Below are 18,972 nucleotides of genomic sequence, written 5' to 3' on the forward strand. Positions count from 1 at the left end.
CTCAGTGGAACATGTGCTTTTAGTACATGTAATCCAATCACTATTAAAGTTTACCCCAAAAGGTAAAAAAGCCACCAACTAAGGAGCAGAAAACACATGGGGACTATGGTTCTGTAAACCAAATAGTGATTTTGGGATATTATTCACCATTCAGCTCCTAACTCAAAAGATAAAATCTGGGGACTTCTGGTTAAGATGGTAGCGTAGGTACCACGCCAAAGCAGCCAGGGGGGGAAAAAAGACCAAAAAAACTCAGCAAAATACACACTTTCACTAAAAAGTGAGGTGTATAGGAAATTGAAGCAGCAGCGGAGAAGTAGAAGAGACCCAAGCATCCAGAGCCCACACAGGCCGGCAAAAGCGGCCCCGGCAGCTCTGCCAACCGCGGCATTGGCGGCGGCGCACCAGAAAGCTGCCAGGCTTGGCTCCAGCCGCAGGAAAAGCCAGGTGCGGGAGCTTCCCCTACATTGGAGCTCTCTGCAACTCAGGAAACGTGAAGGGAGAGCGGCAGTGAGCAACAGAGGAGCAGACTGCAAGGTAGAAGAACACATGGAGCAGCGAGAGAACCAGAGCAGCTGCTGCTCCCTCCCCTCCCCCACCACCTGAGCCCAGCTCCAGTGAACAGAGCAGCAGTCCTGGGACCCAGCCATGCCAACTTGAGCTGACAGCGGGACCCAAGCAGGAACAGAGTCCAGGAGCAACATCAGTGACTCCAGCACTAGTAACAGCAGCCCCAGCAGAAGCAGACCCAGGAGCGGCAGCAGTGGCAGACCCAGCAGCAGCAGCTTCAATGGCAGCAGCAGCAGTGGACCCAGCAGCAGCAGCTTCAGCAGCAGCAGTGGCTCCAGAAGTAGCAGCTACAGCAGCAGCAGCAGCAGCAGAGGCAGCAGCAACAGTGGGCCCAGCAGCAGAGCTTCACCTGCTGACAGACCCATCAGAGGCAGCTTTAGCAGCAGCAGTTCCAGCAGCCGGGGTGCTGATCTGCAGGGCCACAGTTGCCAGGCTTGGTTTGCCCCACAGGAAAAGCCAGTACCCAGCTCCAGAAATCAGAACAGCAGCCGATGACCCAGGCAGCAACTTGACTGAGACGAAAATCATCCAAGGTAATTGGGATTGTACCAGGGAAGGGTCTCACTTGGTCACAAGCTGACTTGGATCCCTCAATAGACCAGAAATCTCAACCTCTTTGTTGATAGAGGATCTGGTTGTTATAATAACTACTCTGGCATACATACTTGGGGCTGTTTTGGAATGAATGGGTACAGTGTTTAGGTAACTTTTAGAATCTACCTTATTTTATTCCACTCAGCCTACTTGAATACTCCCATAGCAAGAAAACTCAACCCCTAGGAGCACCTTTGTAGATACTCTCAGAGTCTTAAGAGCCAAACCTAACACCTTAAGCTCCTACCCTTAAAATATATAACATCAAATCAATTGATACAGCTAAGAATACCCAGCTAGCTAGAAAATCCAAGCATTAACTTAATCCAAGATACAAAAATATATACATTATAACACAAGAAACACTAAAAAGCAAGACAATATAAATCCACCTAAAAGTATTAATGCATCAGAAATGACCTCCAGTGAGAACGAGTTAGAGGAAATGCCTGAGAAAGATTTCAAAAGAATGATTGTAAATATGTTCAAAGAAGTCAGAGAACAAATCAAAGGAGTCAAAGAGCAACTCAAACAGGAAATCAAAGGAATCAAAGAAGATGCAGGACACCAATTTCATGAAATAAAGAAGGCAACACAAGACATAAATAAGGAAATAGCAATATAAAGAAAAACTAGTCAGAATTACTAGCAATGAAGAACACAGTTAATGAAATAAAAAACTCTGTAGAAAACCTCACCAGTAGAATGGATGAAGGAGAGGACAGAATATCTAAGCTAGAAGACCAGGTGGCAGATCTAATACAGGCTAACAAAGAGAAAGACAAACTTATAGAAAAGTATGAGTGGGAATTTCAAGATTTCGGGACACTATGGAAAGATCAAATATAAGAATTCAGGGCATAGTAAAAGGAGAAGAATTCCACTCCCAAGGCATAGTGGGTGTCTTCAACAAAATCATAGAAGAAAATTTCCCCCAAATTGGGAAAGAGGTGCCAATGCAGATACAGGAAGCCTTTAGAACCCCAGCTAGGCAAAACCTGGAAAGAACCTCTCCTCACCATATAATAATCAAACTTCCAAACACACACACCAAAGAAAAAATATTGAAAGCAGTTAGAGAAAAAAATCAAGTTACCTACAAAAGCAAGCCCATCAGGATTACAGCAGATTATTCAGCACAAACTTTTAAAGCCAGAAGGGCTTGGAGTGATATATTCCAAGTTCTGAAAGATAACAACTGTCAACCAAGATTACTTTATCCTGAAAAGTTATCCATTCAAATAGACAGAGAAATAAGGTCATTCCATGACAAAAGCAGGTTAAAGGAGTATTTGAAAACAACACCAGAAAATACAGCAAATACTTTATAGAATCCTCCATGCTAAAGAAAAGGAAAAGCACACACATAAGGAACCTAGAACAAACAAGCAATACTCAAATACTAGTTAACACAAGAGAGCACAGGTAGAACCGGAATCACCAAAAAAAAAAAAAAAAAAAAAAAGCCAACAAAAATACAAACCATTCAATAATATCTCTTAATATCAATGGCCTCAATGCCCCAATGAAAAGACATAGGTTTCCAGACTGGGTTAGAAAGGAGGATCCTACAATTTGTTGTCTCCAAGAAACTGACCTTTCTACAAAGGATAGACATTATCTTAGGGTGAAAGGTTGGAAGATGGTGTTTCAAGCAAATGGGCCTAGAAAACAAGCAGGGGTTGCTAACCTAATATCTGAAAAGGTAGATTTTAGTCCAACGTTAGTCAAGAAAGACAAGGAAGGTCACTTTATATTGATTAAGGGCACACTCCAACAGGAGGACATTACCATCCTAAACATATATGTACCTAACATGGGGGCTCCCAAATTCATCAAACAAACACTATTAGAACTAAGGTCACAGATAACACCAAACACAGTGGTGGTGGGTGACTTTAACACCCCACTCTCATCAATTGACAGGTCATCCTGGGAAAAAATAAACAGAGAGGCATCTGGACTAAATGAGGTCATAGAAGAAATGGACCTATCAGATATATACTAGACATTTCATCCAAAGGCTGCAGAATATACATTCTTTTCAGCAGCACATGGAACATTCTCTAAAATAGACCATATACTAGGACACAAAGCAAATTTATACAAATTCAGGAAAATTGACATAATTCCTTGCATTCTATCTGACCACAATGGAACTAAACTACAAATCAGCAGCAAGAAAGGCTATAGAGCATCCACAAAATCATGGAAACTAAACAATACACTACTAAATGATGAATGGGTCAATGAAGAAATCAAGAAGGAAATCAAAAAATTTATAGAGTCAAACGATAATGAGAACACAACATATCAAAATCTCTGGGACACAATGAAGGCAGTAATAAGAGGTAAATTTATAGCCTTAAGTGCCTATATTAAGAAATTAGAAAGGTCACAAGTAAATGACCTAATGCTTCATCTTAAAGCCTTGGAAAAAGAAGAACAAGGCAAACCAAAATCAGCAGGAGGGAAGAAATAATAAAGGTTAGGGCAGAAATTAATGAAATAGAAACAAACAAACAAAAAAGAACAATCCAAAGAATTAATGAAACAAAGAGTTGGTTCTATGAAAGGATAAACAAGATTGGTAAACCCTTAGCAAAGTTGACCAAAAGAAAGAGAGAAGAGACACAAATTAATAAAATCAGAGATGAACACGGTAACATCACAACAGATGCCAGAGAAATTCAAAAAATCATAGGGACATACTATAAAAGCATATACTCCACAAGGTATGAAAATCTGAAAGAAATGGATGATTTCCTTGATCTATATGACCTACCTAAATTAAATCAAAATGAGATTAATCACTTAAATAGACCTATAACAAACATGGAGATCCAAACAGTTATCAATCATCTCCCAACTATAAAAGGCCCAGGCCCGGATGGATTCACTGCTGAATTTTACCAGACTTTTAAGGAAGAGCTAACACCATTGCTTCTTAAGCTTTTCCAGGAAATAGAAAAAGAAGGAATTCTACCAAACTCCTTCTATGAGGCCAGCATCACCCTGATACCAAAACCAGGCGAGATAGAACAAAAAAAGAAAATTACAGACCAATCTCCCTCATGAACATAGATGCAAAAATTCTCAACAAAATATTGGCAAACAGAATACAAGAGTATATCAAAGAGATCATTCACCCTGACCAAGTAGGCTTTATCCCAGAGATGCAGGGATGGTTCAACATACACAAATCTATAAATGTAATACATTATATAAACGGGTTGAAGGACAAAAATCACGTGATCATCTCATTAGACACAGAGAAAGCATTTGACAAAATCCAACATCCCTTCATGATAAAAGTCCTACAGAGACTGGGAATAGAAGGAACATATCTTAATATAATAAAGGCTATTTATGACAAGCCTACAGCCAACATATTACTAAATGAGGAAAAACTGGAAGCTTTTCCACTAAAATCAGGAACAAGACAAGGGTGTCCACTGTCCCCACTTTTATTTAATATAGTTTTGGAAGTCTTAGCCATAGCAATAAGGCAAGAGACACACATAAAAGGGATACAAATTGGAAAGGAAGAAATCAAGTTATCATTATTTGCAGATGACATGATTCTATACATAAAGGACCCTAAAGACTCTACTAGCAAGCTGTTAGAGGTGATCAAAACCTACAGCAATGTAGCAGGATACAAAATAAATACACAGCAATCAGTGGCCTTCATATATGCTAACAACAAACACACAGAGGATGAAATCAGAGAATCACTCCCATTCACAATTGCATAAAAAAAAAATAAAGTACCTTGGAATAAACCTAACCAAGGAAGTAAAGAATCTATACAATGAGAACTTTAAAACACTCAAGCGAGAAAATGAAGAAGACACTAGAAAGTGGAAAAACATCCCTTGTTCCTGGATTGGAAGAATCAATATTGTGAAAATGGCAATCTTACCTAAAGCAATCTACACATTTAATGCAATCCCTATCAAAATTCCAAAGGCTTTCTTCATGGAAATAGAAAAAACAATCCAAAAATTTATTTGGAATCACAAAAAACCTCGAATATCTAAAATAATACTGAGCATCAAAAAAGAGGCTGGTGGTATCACCATACCTGATTTTAACCTATACTACAGAGCCATAGGAACAAAAACAGCATGGTACTGGCACAAAAACAAACATGTAGATCAGTGGAACAGAATAGCGGACCCAGATGTAAGCCCAAGTAGCTATAGCTACCTGATATTCGATAAAAATGCCCAAAATACTCATTGGAGAAAAGACAGCCTCTTCAGCAAATGGTGTTGGGAGAACTGGATATATATCTATAGAAGGATGAAAATAGATTCTTCTCTCTCTCTCTATGCACAAGAATTAAGTCCAAATGGATTAAATACCTTAACATCAAACCTGAAACTCTGAAACTGCTAGAGGAAAAAGTAGGGGAAACCCTTCAACATGTTGGTCTTGGCAAAGACTTTCTGAACACAACCCCAATTGCTCAGGCAATAAAACCACAGATTAATCACTGGGACCTCATTAAATTACAAAGATTTTGTTCTGCAAAGGACACAGTGAAAAACAGCAAAGAGGCAACCTACAGAATGGGAAAAAATCTTCGCCAGCTATATATCTGATAGAGGATTAATATCTAGGATATACAAAGAACTCAAAAAGTTAAATCATAAGGAATCAAACAAGCCAATCAAAAAATGGGGTATGGAGCTAAATAGAGCATTCTCAAAGGAAGAAATACGAATGGCATATAAGAATCTAAAAAAAATGTTCTACGTCACTAGCCATCAGGGAATTGGAGATTAAAACTACATTGAGATACCATCTCACTCCTGTCAGATTGACCACCATCATGAAAACAAATGATCATAAATGTTGGCAGGGATGTGGAAAAAGAGGAGCCCTTCTACACTGCTCTGGTGGGAATGCAATCTGTTCCAGCCATTGTGGAAATCAGTGTGGAGGTTCCTAAAACAGCTAAAGATTGATCTACCATATGACCCAGCTATAGCACTCCTAGGCATATATCCTAAGGACTCATCTCATTTCCTTAGAAGTACGTGCTCAACCATGTTTAATGCTGCTCAATTTATAATAGCTGGGAAATGGAACCAGCCTAAATGTCCCTCAACTGATGAGTGGATAATGAAGATGTGGCACATTTATACAATGGAGTTCTACTCAGCAGTAAAGAAAAATGAAGTTATGAAATTTGGAGAAAAATGGATGGGCCTGGAAAGGATTATACTAAGTGAGGTAACCCAGGCCCAGAAAGCCAAGAGCCACATGTTCTCTCTCATATGTGGATCCTAGCTACAGATGATTGGGCTTCTGCGTGAAAATGAATATACTTAGTAGCAGAGGCCAATAAGTTAAAAAGGAGACATAAAGGAAAGAGAAAGGAAGGGAGGAGGATACTTAATAGGTTGATATTGTATATATGTAAGTACAATGATTGTGAAGGGGACGTAATATGATGGAGGTTGGAATTTCAAAGGGGAAAATGTGGGGGGGTGTTTAGGGAGGGAATTACCATGGGATTTTTTTATAATCATGAAAAATGCTAATAAAAATTTAAAAAAATTTAAAAAGTAAAAATGAAAATAAAAAATATATAAAATTCGGGCCTGAAGTACCACTTGGCCCAACCCAGTCCTGCCACCCATTAAAATGTCACTACAGGAGCAGGACATGGTGCCTACTGAAAGGCCCAACCTAACAAATAAGCCTATGGTGACTTATATCCCATCCAGGAGTGTTACCTCAAGTCAGGAGCCCCAACCCTGATCTGGCCTTTTGGACTTACTCCGGGCCACCTATCAAGTGATAAATAACTCTAGGCCTGAACTCACTGATGACTGCTGGTTCTGCTTAGATGCAAGGTCCCCTATTGTAAGGGAATAGTCATCCTTGGAAATTACATCACCTCTGAGGATAATGGGGTCTGCTGCTGGTTGAAGAGAATGGACTCTGCATTACAGGGATATAAATTTGTCCCCCATACCCATAGACACCTATGCCACACCACCCAAAAAGCTCTAAGTCAGAAGATGTACCTCATCCCTCCAGATGATGCTTGATGAGCCTGGTCTATTGGGTTGACACCTTGTGTTCATACTCCTAACCATACTGGTAGATTCTGTGTGCTGGTCCAACTAACTCCTAAGATCCTTTATTATTCAGGTGAAGACATGGAGACTCAACTCCTTACTCTCCTGACCAGAAGATCAAAATGGGTGGCAGTCACTGTTCCCACCCTGCTAGGGCTCGGTGTTTCTAGGGCCACTGGAGTGAGCACCTCGGCCAAGATAAAAATTATAAGGCCCTAAGCCTAGCAATAGATGCTGATCTATCTGAGCTAAAAAAAAAAAAATGTCCACTTCACATCTTGAGACTTCCTTATCTTCACTAGCCGCACTTACCCTTCAGAACAGGCATGGACTAGACCTCCTGTTCCTCCAACAAAGCAGACTACGTCTAGCCCTAAGAAAACAATGCTGTGTTTATGCTAACCATTCTGGAATCATCAAAAAATCAATGTCTCTAATAAGGAAAAGATTATAAGATAGAAAAAAAGAGACAAAAATCTGAAAGCTGGTATGAAACCTTTTTTAATTGGTCCCCTTGGCTCACAACCCTCCTTTCAGTGGTGGCAGGGCCCCTGATGCTGTTGCTACTCACCCTCATCTGTGGCCCTATATCCTTAACACGCTCATAAGGTTTGTCAAAAAACGTGTATCTCCTGTTCAACTTATGGTATCAAAGTCCCAATATCAACCCCCAGACCCCTCCTAAGGATTTGAGATGGAACCTACCTCAAGTGGGGAAGGAGAGGATCAAATTTGCTCCTGTTTACAGCTAGGCCTAAGTTTCAGTTTCCAGGAGAAGCAGGCAAGACTTCTGGGAAAAACCATGAACAAAGGGCTATTAATCAACAGTGACCCTGACATGTGGCTGGGGAAGATAACTGCCCAGGGACCCAAGTTAGTTCCTGCAATACCTCTGGACTATGACCAAAAAAAAGGACTTGCCCAAGATACTGGGCTCCAGGGCTGAGTCAGTTCCTGAAAAGTCTCTAAAACACATCTAAACGTGTCCAAGGATGTAAAATCTGGGCCACAACCAATCAAATGTAACTGTTGCTTGCTTAACTAATTACATTAGAAGACGACCTAACCCTCCTAAAATTCCCCTAGCTGTGCTTAAAAGGGGCCTGCATGCTCCTCTCAGGATCACCATTTTATATGAATGGTTGACCCCTGCATACTGGCTGATTCTGCAGAACAAATGCTCTTTGTTTTTACATACTATTTGAGTCCTGGTCTTCAGCAATTCTCGGACCCTTACAGTAGAGACCTGACATGTGAACAAACGTTCCCTGCAATAGCCATATGAATGGGTGATGGTGAAAACAAAGGTATTCTCCTAAAAGATAATGGTGGGCTGGGGATATTACTCATTTGTAGAGTGCTTGTCTAGCATTCAGGAAGCCCTGAGTTGGATCCCTAGCAACATAGAAAACCAGGCATGGTGGTGCATACCTACAATCCTAGTACTTGAAAGGTGGAGCCTAAAGAATCAAAGTTCAAGGGTAGTATGGACTCATGAGATACTGACTAAAAAAAGGAAGGAAAAAAAAAGAAAGATGACTGGTGCTAGGAAGGAGTGTGACTCAGTGGTAGCATACACCTAACATATGCAAGACTGGATCCTCAGCACTGCAAATAAAAAAGATGACAGAGTTGGAAAGTGGAAGGGGATTAGCAGGAGGGAGTGAGCCAATAGGGTTGTGGGAAAAAAATAGTAAGAAAAGATGAAAATACATTATGTAGATGTATGAAAATGTCACAATAAAGCTCATTACTAAGTAGCATTAATATACACTAATAAAAACAAGAGGAACTGGAGAGACGGCTCATTAGGTGAAGTGCTTGCCATGCAAGTATGAAGATGAGAGTTCAGATCCCCAGCACCTACATAAAAAAGGTTGGACGTGGGCTGGAGAGATGGCTTAGCAGTTAAGACACTTACCTGCAAAGCCCAAGGACCCAGGTTTGATTCTCCAGGTCCCAGATGCACATGGTGACACATGTATTTGGATTTCATTTGCAGTGGCTACAAGCCATAGTGTGCCTATTCTCCCTCTGTGTGTGTGTCCTTTTCTCTGTCATAAATAAATAAATACATTTTTTTTAAGGCTGGACATGTAAGCCCAGCACTGGAGAGGCAGAAAAGGAGAATTATTGGGTCTTGCTGGCTTGTTTGTCTAGCCAAATTGGTAAGCTCTGGGTTCAATAAGAGACCCTATCACATGAAAACAAAGTATAGAACAATAAAGAAAGACACCTGCTGGGTGTTGTGACTCACACCTTTAATACCAGCACTTGGGGAACTGATATAGAAGGATCACCATAAATTTGAGACCATCCAGAAACTACATAGTGAATTCTAGGTCATAGCAAGACCCTACCTCAAAAAACCATAAAAACTAAGACACCTAATGTTTGTCTCTGGCCTCCACACACATATGCCCACATACACTCAAACATACATATACACATGCACATAAGTCACAATATATTCATATGCAAAATATAAAATATGCACATAGCACTCAAACAATGTAGAAGGTGAGGACTAACATTTGAGACTGTGCTCTGACCTTCACAGGTACGCCATGGCACATGTGCACTTGTGCACACACACACACAGCAGCTGGTCTTGAACTTGCAGAGATACTCATACCTTAGCCTCCTGAGTGCTGGGAATAAAGGCCTGTGCCACTTCTTCTCTTGGCTTCTCTTCTTGTCTTGTCTCATCTCGTCTCTTCTCTTCTATTATCTCTCATCTCTCCCTTTCTCTCTTCACTTTCCTTCCCTTCTTTTAGAAGAGTCTAGGCTTCCGGGTATTTTGGCATGCACCTTTAATCCCAGCACTCTGAAGGTAGAGGTAGGAGGATCACTGTGAGTTTAAGGTCAGCCTGGGACTACATAGTGAATTCCAGGTCAGTCTGAGCTAGAGTGAGACCCTAACTTGAAAAACCAAATATGAAAAACAGAAGAGTAGCCTAGGCTGGCTTTGAGCTTGCTTATGTAGTAGAGCATACCTTGAATTGACCCATCTGCCTCCACCTCCTCCTCTAGAATTATGGGCGTGTGCCAAAATGCCTTTCTTCTTTTAAAAATTATTTGTATTTAGTTATTAGACAGAAAGAGTGAGAGAATGGGCATGCTAGGGCCTCTAGCCACTGAAAATGACCTCCAGATGTATGTGCCACATGTGTATCTGGTTTACATGGGTACTGGGTAATCAAACCTGGGGACTTAGGTTTTGCAGATAAGCACCTTAACAGCTAAGTCATCTCTCCAGCCCCTTATTTTCTTTTATTATTTTTTTAATTTTTAAAACTTTATTTATTTGCAAGGAGAAAGAGAGGGAGGGAGGGAGGGAGGAAGGGAGGGAGGGAGAGAGAGAGAGAGAGAGAGAGAGAGAAAGAGAGAGAAAGAGAGAGAAAGAGAGAGAGAAGGGAGACAGACAGAGAGAATGGGCATGTCAGAGCCTCTAGCCACTGCAAATGAACTCCAGATGCATGTGCCCCTTGCGCATCTGACTTACATGGGCCCTGGGGATTTGAACCTGGGTCATTTGGCTTCACAGGCAAATACCTTAACAGCTGTCATTTCCCCAGCCCCTTATTTTCTTTTTAAATCACTTCTTCATTTGTTTGTTTGTTTGTTTTCAAGGTAGGGCCTTACTACTGTACTAGCCGAAGCTCACCTGGAATTCACTATGTAGTCTCAGGGTAGCCCCAAACTCATGGTGATTCTCCTACCTTTGCCTCCCAAGTGCTGGGATTAAAGGTGTGTGCCACCTCCCCCAGCTCCTAAATCACTTATTTTCCCACTGTGAGCTACTGAGAATGGGAGGTGGTAGTAGGAAGAAAGGGAAGGATGGAGGGAAGGGATGAAGAAAGGTAGGCACAAGGCTCCACGTGAAAAGGCACTAGCAATTGTTTTTGCTAAAAATCATCTCCTCCTCTTTTGGGTCCACAAGGTAAATAAAGGCAAAACAAAAGTCTGGTACCTCTGCCTTTATTATGTGTCTCCATTATCCTGGGTCACCTGCTCACCTTTGTAGGCTGGTACTTTAATCACTAAAAAACTGTCTGTCCAATTGACTTCCTCCCCTTTCATGGGTGAAGGTACAGAGATAAGTCATACCTTAAATCTATAGTTACCTTGGATTCTGGGAAACAAAACCTCCCCCATAGATGAAGGGAATTTTTGTCATGAGAAGTCTACATCCCAGAATCCCAGAGCAAAAGTAGCCATTGTGTAAGAACAAGATTGATCCCATCAAGTGGTTACACTGTGTTGTAATTACCCTCTCATTACTGGAACAAAATGCCTGGTGAAAAGCAGCTAATGTGAACAAATGTTTTTGTTTTGACTTACAGACTCAAGGGGTAGCTCCATGATGTCTGGGGAAAGCATGGTGTGAACAGAGGCTGGACATTGCCTCCTTGCCACAGCAGGTGAACAACAGCAGCAGAAGAGTGAGCCAAATTCTAGCAAGGGCTAGCTATAATACCTTCTCTGAACAAAAGGGCTCCTTCTTCAAGGCTCCACCTCCCAAATTGCCATCATCTGGGAAGAAAGCATTCAGAACACATGAGCTTATAAGGCACATCTGAGTCAAACCACCACATTCAGCTCTTGGGCCCCAGAAGCTCATGACCATCCTTGATATAAAATGCAATGCATTCAGCCCAACTTTAAAAGCCCCCAAAGTTTTTTCAATCCCAATACTGTTCAAACATCCCCATAGTCCAAGGTCTCTTAACTGTGAGCCTGTAAAACAAACAGAGTGAACATTCACACTGCAAAAGATGGCATTGCAAAGAAAGATTAAACAATGCAAGTTGTAAAACAGGGCAAATAGCAAATCCTGCAATTCCATGTCCACCTAAGACCCACAACAAAGTGTCTAGGGTCTCTGGGGTTCAAATTCCACCACTCCAGCTAGGCTGCTCACAACCCTGGGAACAATCCATTCCAAGCTGACAGCTCTCCATAGCAGTCATTCCATGGTCCGGGCATCTCAATAATTTTGTGGTCTTTCTACTGTAACCCCAACCCACAGTTTATCCTCATGACTCCATCGGGTCTCCATGCAGGGACTCCAACAACTCTGTCTCACATTGCCTAGTGGCCATCTCCAATAAAACCCTGTTATAAGCCAGGCAGGGTGGCACACGCCTTTAATCCCAGCACTGAGGAAGCAGAGGTAGGAGGATTGCTGTGAATTTGAGGTCATCCTGAGAGTACATAGTTAATTCCAGGTCAGCCTGGACCAGAGTGAGACCCTACCTTGAACCCCCCCCCAAAAAAAAAACCATGTTGTACGACCAATTATAAATATATATATATAATTTTTTTGAGAGAGAGACAAAGACAGCAAAGACAAAGAGAGTAGGGATATCCAGGGCCTGCTATCACTGAAAATGAACCTTATATGTGCCACATTGTGTATCTGGCTTTACGTGGGTACTATGGAATCAAACCCAGGCCATCAGGCTTTGTAAACAAGTGCTATTAATCACTGAACCATCTCTACAGTTCCCAATGACCCTTTCTTTCCTATATTTGTTATATTTCCATAGAATCAGGTACACTACCAAATTGTTAATCCAATGGGGAATAAAGCCAACTTTGGAAAGGAAAAAGCTTCAGCATTCTTGCTACCTGTGATGGCTTGATTCAGGTGTCCCCCATAAACTTATGTGTTCTGAATACTAGATCCCCAAGTGGTGGCAGTTTGGGAATTGGAGCCTTCTGGAGGCAGCGTGTTATTGGGGTGTGCTTATGGGTGTTAAAGCCAGCTTCCTCTTGTCAGTGTTTGGTATGCTCTCCTACATCTATCTGATGTTGGCCAGGAGGTAATGTCCATCCCTCTGCTCATACCATTGTTTCCCCTTCCACCATGGAGCTTCCTCTCAAGTCTGTAGGCCAAAATAACCCCTTTCCTCCTGCATGGTGCTCTTGGTCAAGTGTTTTCTGCCAGCAACGCTAAGCTGACTGCAACACTCCCTACTTTCCAGAGCCAGCATTCTCCCCAGCATCCCAATGCAGAACAGCTGGCCCAATCATAATGGTGGTAATCTGTCAAACGTCTGCAGCTGAAGCGGCTGCCATCTGCAGACTGGTCTTTCATTTCTTTGTGTGCCATATTCTTCTGCTTACACAAGTGTGTTTCTTCTAAATTCAACCCTGCTCAAGTTCTTAGAATATGTGAAGAGCAGATCTAGCCTCTCACACAAACTTCCTCTGGTCCCATCCAGACAAAGCTCTTCCCCTCATAAACCAAGCCTCACAGTGCGCAGTTCTTTCTGCATTTAGCTCTTTCAACACTTTGCCCAGAATTGTCTATCAAACTCTGCTTGTAGTACTGCAAGGTATGTTAGTTCAAATTTTCAAAATCCTTCCACATTTCTTCTACAAATCAGTTCCAAAAGACCAAAAACAACACAATCAAATATCTAGCAGTAATGACTCCATTCCACTGGTATCAATTTTCTATTGTAGTTACCTTCTCATTGCTGGGACAAAACACCTAACCAAAAGCAGCCAATTGAAGGAAAGTTTTTATTTTGGTTTACAGTCTCAAGGAGAAGCTTCATGATGGCAGGAGAAAGTGTGGCATAAGCAGAGGCTGGACATCACCTTTGCCACAGAGGTGAATAACACTAGCAGGAGAGTGAGCTGGACTCTGGCAAGGAGAAGCTGGCTATGACATCCCACAACTCACCCCAAGCAACAACACACCTCCTCCAACAAGGCTTTACCTCCAAAATTGCTATCATGGAGCAAGTATTCAAAACAAGTATTCATGGTGGACACCTGATACAAACCACCACATCAGATAAGGACTTCTTTGACACTCTTGTAGAACCAGAACTGAAACAATAATCAGGTAGGCCACAGCTTGACCAGGACTGCAGAATTGTAGTTCCCTCTTGCCACTTGTTTCAGTTTTTCCTATGTTTAAGCCTAATATTCATATCAGTATCCTGAAGATGGATTTGGGCTCACTGGATGCCTTTAGATGTACCTTTTCCAAATATGGCCACACCAATTAAATCCCCTCTTTCTGCTTTGTACCTTTAGTTGGCATATTGGAGATGAATGGCCAAACCTAGCATTTGGGGGCTGCCAGGACCCAGGATTTTCCCATAAAAATTCTGGTAACATAGGCACTTGAATTTAGTTTTGTTAGGGTAGACTGAGATGATCTTAAACTCTTGATTTTCCCTCTTTCTTCTCTACCATGCCTGGCCACTTTTTTTTTTTTTTTTTTTTTTTCCCCTGAGGTAGGGTCTAGCTCTAGCCCAGGCTGACCTAAAACTCATTCTGTAGTCTCAGGCTGGCCTTAAACTCACATGATCCTCCTACCTCTGACTAGTGCTGGGATTAAAGGTGTTTACTACCATGGCCAGCTCATCTTTATTTACATTAATTAAAAATTTTTTGGTCCCGGGCCGAACGGGCGCGCAGAGCCGCTGCGCCATGGATCCGGACAACAGCCCGCGGAAGATCCAGTCCACCGTCCCGCTGCTGGAGCCGCACCTGGACCCCGAGGCGGCCGAGCAGATTCGGAGGCGCCGCCCCACCCCTGCCACCCTTGTGCTGACCAGTGACCAGTCATCCCCAGAGATAGATGAAGATCGGATCCCCAACCCACTTCTCAAGTCCACTCTGTCGATGTCCCCAAGGCAACGGAAGAAGACCACACGGACCACACCCACAATGAAAGAACTCCAGACAATGGTTGAGCATCACCTGGGGCAACAGAAGCAAGGAGAGGAGCCTGAGGGAGCTGCTGGAAGCACAGGGACTCGTGAGTCCTGCCCACCTGGGATCCCAGACACAGGAGCAGCGTCAACGCTGGGCACCTCTGGGACAGCACAAAAGCCTGCAGAAGCCACCACCCCCAAGATTTGGGAGTGCTGCACTGCGGAACCCAACTCAGAGGACCCTTCATCCCAGATGCCACCACTGGGTTCCCACGGAGCCAACTCGGTCTGAGAGGAGGAATCCTGGGATTGCCACTGCGATTTGCAACACGTGGACACTGGATGTTTCTAATTTCTTCACTTTTGAGGGAAAGAAACCCTGTTTCTAAAACATGATAAATTTGATGTTAGGTCAAAAAAAAATTTTGGACTGAACCCACGACCTCCCACATAACAAGCACATATTGCATCAGTCCCTAATTTACCTGCCTTTGAAAATGAGGACAAGTTCTCATCCAGCCAGAGTTACATAGGGAGTTCCTGTTGCAAAATACAAGCAAACAAGCACAGGGCTGGAGAGATTGCTCAGTGGATAAAATACTTGCCATGAAACCTTGAATGTCTGAATTCAGATCCCAGAACCCACATAAAGCTGGACACTGTAGCCTGAGCATATGTAATCCTAGGGCAACATTGTCAAGACTGGAAGCAAAGACAGAAAAATCATCCAGAATTTCAAGGGTCAGTTAAGTTGGTGAACAAGAGGATGTGTTGGGCTGGAAAGATGGCTTAGTGGTTAAAGCACCTGTGAAGTCTAAGGACCCAGGTTAGGTTCTCCAGGTCCCACATAAGCCAGATGCACAAGGTGGCTATAAGCCCTGGCATGCCCATTCTCTCTCTCCCTCTTCTGTCTCAAAAATAAATTAAAAAAAGAGGATCTGTGTCAAACAAGGTGTAGAATTAAGACCAACACCTGTGGTTGCCTTCACACCACCACACATATGCTGTTGCAGAAGTGCACCAACACTCATACACTTGAAAACACACACACACACACACACACACACACACACACACACACACATCAATGAAGAAAGAACTGGGCCTTATATTTGGCCAGCCAGGCCAAATGAGTCAATGGGGTGCAATAGTGGCACATCTATCATGGTGGAAACCAACTGCCCTCTAACTGGACTAGAGGCCTGCTCCATGGGAAGGAACACATCCCTGATACTGAAAACTTATAACAGGGGTAGTCATGAGCCCTAGGGGTATAATGTCTGCTGCTGTCTGGCTAAATGTATATACTATGCTTATCAAACTGCCCAGTAATTACTTCTCTTAATGTTCTGTAGGGAGCTAATGCAGACGCCATTACAAGATGGCGCTGGCTTCCTGCCAGTCTTGAGGTAAACAATTCCTTATTTAGGCAGCGTCTTGGCACCAGCCTCGCTTGAGGTTGCGCATGCGCTTGACGCACCTTGTCCCGAGCCTATCCCGTGGCTCCTGTGGGCGGGTGAGCCTATGGCAGCCAATCAGCAGGCACCCCGTAGTATTCTGCCCTATAAAAGCAGCTACACTCCTGCGCCCCTCGCCCCTCGCCATCAGCTTTCCTGTTAACCAAGAGGCTCTCCAATAAAGTGTGATCAAGAAGGATCTTCGTCTGGTGGTCGTTCTTCTCCTGCAGGACAGGGGGCTCGCCCCAATGTTCATACCCTTATATTAATGCTACTCTCACTTTTGGTAGAGAATCTTCTCTTTTCAGACGGCAGTGACCTTGGGACAACTCAGAAGGTATCATGGTGCTGGAAAGAAGTGACTGAAGTGCTCAGTACTACAATATCTCTATCACACCTTCCAAGGCTCAGGGTCTAATGCGGAAGAGGTGGCAGAAAGAATATAAGAGCCAAAGGAAGGGTAGGACTTTTTACAATGTGCTCCCTCCTGACACAAAATGGCCTGGGTATACATGGCCTCACAGTGCCTGACACTACCTGCATAAGACCATCATAAGAGGAGGAAAAGATCATGACACCAAAATAAAAGAGAGACTGATTGAGACGGGGAGGGGATATGATGGAGAATGGAGTTTCAAAGGGGAAAGTGGGGAGAGGGAGGGTTTTACCATGGTATAGTTTTTATATCATGGAAGTTGTTAATAAAAATTTGGAAATAAATGAATAAAGTTCAAATGAAAAAAAAAAAATAAGGCACTGGGGATTTAACTCAACTGGTAGAGCTCTTGCCTACCATGTATAAAGACCTAAGTTCATCCTCAGCACTGCAAAAAACAGACATGGTGCTGGTGCACACCTGTAATCCCAGAATTTAGTACTTGGAGGCAGGAGGCCATCCTTAGCTATATAGGAGACCTCCTCTCAAAAGAATAGGAATCTGGGCATGGTGCTGCACTTCAGAAACAGAGATGGGAGAGTCACTGAGTTTAGGGCTAGCCTGGGCTGGAGTGAGACCCTGTCTTAAAAAAAAAGGAGGAAGAAGAGGAGGAGGAAAAGAAAAGACAAGAAAAGAAAGGGAGGGAGGAAAGCAGGAATAAAGAAAAGAAAGGAGGAAGAAAAAGGATATAACTGAGAAAGTTATCCCAGGATGTCACATAAAAAACACGGTATTAGTGGTGGGGAAATTGCTCAGCGGTTAAAGGTTGCAAAGCCGTGCAGCCTGCATTTGATTCTCCAGTACCCACTAAAGTCAGATGTACAAAATAGTGCACGTGTCTGAGTTCATTTACAGTGGCCCTAGGCCCTGGAGTGCCTGTTCTCTCTCTTGTTCTCTCCTTGCTAAATAAATAAAATAAAACACATCATTAAAAGGACAAAGCTCTGGGCTGGAGAGATGGATTAGGGGTTAAGGTGCTGTGGTGGTTTGATTCAGGTGTCCCCCATAAACTTAGGTGTTCTGAATGCTAGGTTCCCAGCTGATGGAGATTTGGGAATTAAGGCCTCCTGGAGGGAGTGTATTGTTGGGGGCGGGCTTATGGGCTTTATAGCCAGTTTCCCCATGCCAGTGTTTGGCACACCCTCCTGTTGCTGTGGTCCATCTTATGTTGGCCAGGGGGTGATGTCCACCCTCTGCTCATGCCATCGTTTTCCCCTGCCATCGTGAAGCTTCCCCTCGAGCCTGTAAGCCAAAATAAATCTCTTTTTCCCAGAAGCTACTCTTGGTTGGGTGATTTCTACCAGCAATGCGAACCGGACTGCAACAGGTGCCTCCCTGTGAAGCCTAAGGACTCAGGTTCGATATCCCTATCCACCTAAGCCAGATGTACAAGGTGGGATCTGGAGTTCATTTGTAGTGGCTAGAGGCACTGGCACACCCATCCTCTCTCTTTCTCTCTCTCAAATAAGTAAATATATAAATATAAATATAAATAAAAATATAAACAAGCCAAAAAGGACAAAGCTCAAAGAGAAGTAAAGTGGCCCAACATTAAGAAGATGCTTAGCAATGGTAACTTGACATTCAAGTACACATACCCCAGACCTCCAGGGATCTGGCAGCCAAATCAATAAGAGTTGACCTTTAAATTCTTTTGGCTGGTATAAGAATTCCTTCCTCCTTCTCTTCCTTCCTTCCTTCCTTCCTTCCTTCCTTCCTTCCTTCCTTCCTTCCTTCCTTCCTTCGTTTTCAGTAGCAAGAGACTCTGGCATGCACATGCACACACACATAGTACAAATAAATACACTTTTTAATATTTTTTATTTGTTTATTTAAGAGAGAAAAAGAAGCAGATACACACAGAGAGAGGATGGGCATGCTAGAGCCTCTAACCACTGCAAACAAATTCCAGATACATGTGCCACCTAGTGCATCTGGCTTCATGTGAGTACTCGTAAATCAAACTTGAGTCCTTTGGCGTTGCAGGCAAGTGCCTTGACCACCAAGGAATCTCTACAGCCCAAATAAACCTTTATTTTTTAAAGAAATTCTATGTCATCTGTGAAAAGAAAAAAAAAAACTGATTCTCTGCTTTTATTATTTAAGTATTTAAAAATTTTAAATTTAATGACAAA

The 18,972-nt window shown here is 42.7% G+C and overlaps 1 protein-coding gene across 1 annotated transcript; it reads left to right on the forward strand.

The window, feature by feature from the left end:
• Nucleotides 1-14,713: 14,713 nt before the first annotated feature.
• LOC101607370 (protein phosphatase 1 regulatory subunit 1A-like) lies at nt 14,714-15,236 on the forward strand. The gene has a single exon (XM_045151023.1). It carries the CDS (start codon nt 14,718-14,720, stop codon nt 15,234-15,236), a length of 519 nt encoding a protein of 172 aa, XP_045006958.1. The 5' UTR covers nt 14,714-14,717.
• The last annotated feature ends 3,736 nt before the right edge of the window (nt 15,237-18,972 follow it).

This window comes from Jaculus jaculus, chromosome 5 (assembly GCF_020740685.1).
Source record: "Jaculus jaculus isolate mJacJac1 chromosome 5, mJacJac1.mat.Y.cur, whole genome shotgun sequence".
NCBI lineage: Eukaryota > Metazoa > Chordata > Mammalia > Rodentia > Dipodidae > Jaculus > Jaculus jaculus.

Bases quoted from the DNA above. Each gene is read 5' to 3' on its own strand.
- LOC101607370 (XM_045151023.1), top strand. From the start codon at position 14,718: ATGGATCCGGACAACAGCCCGCGGAAGATCCAGTCCACCGTCCCGCTG.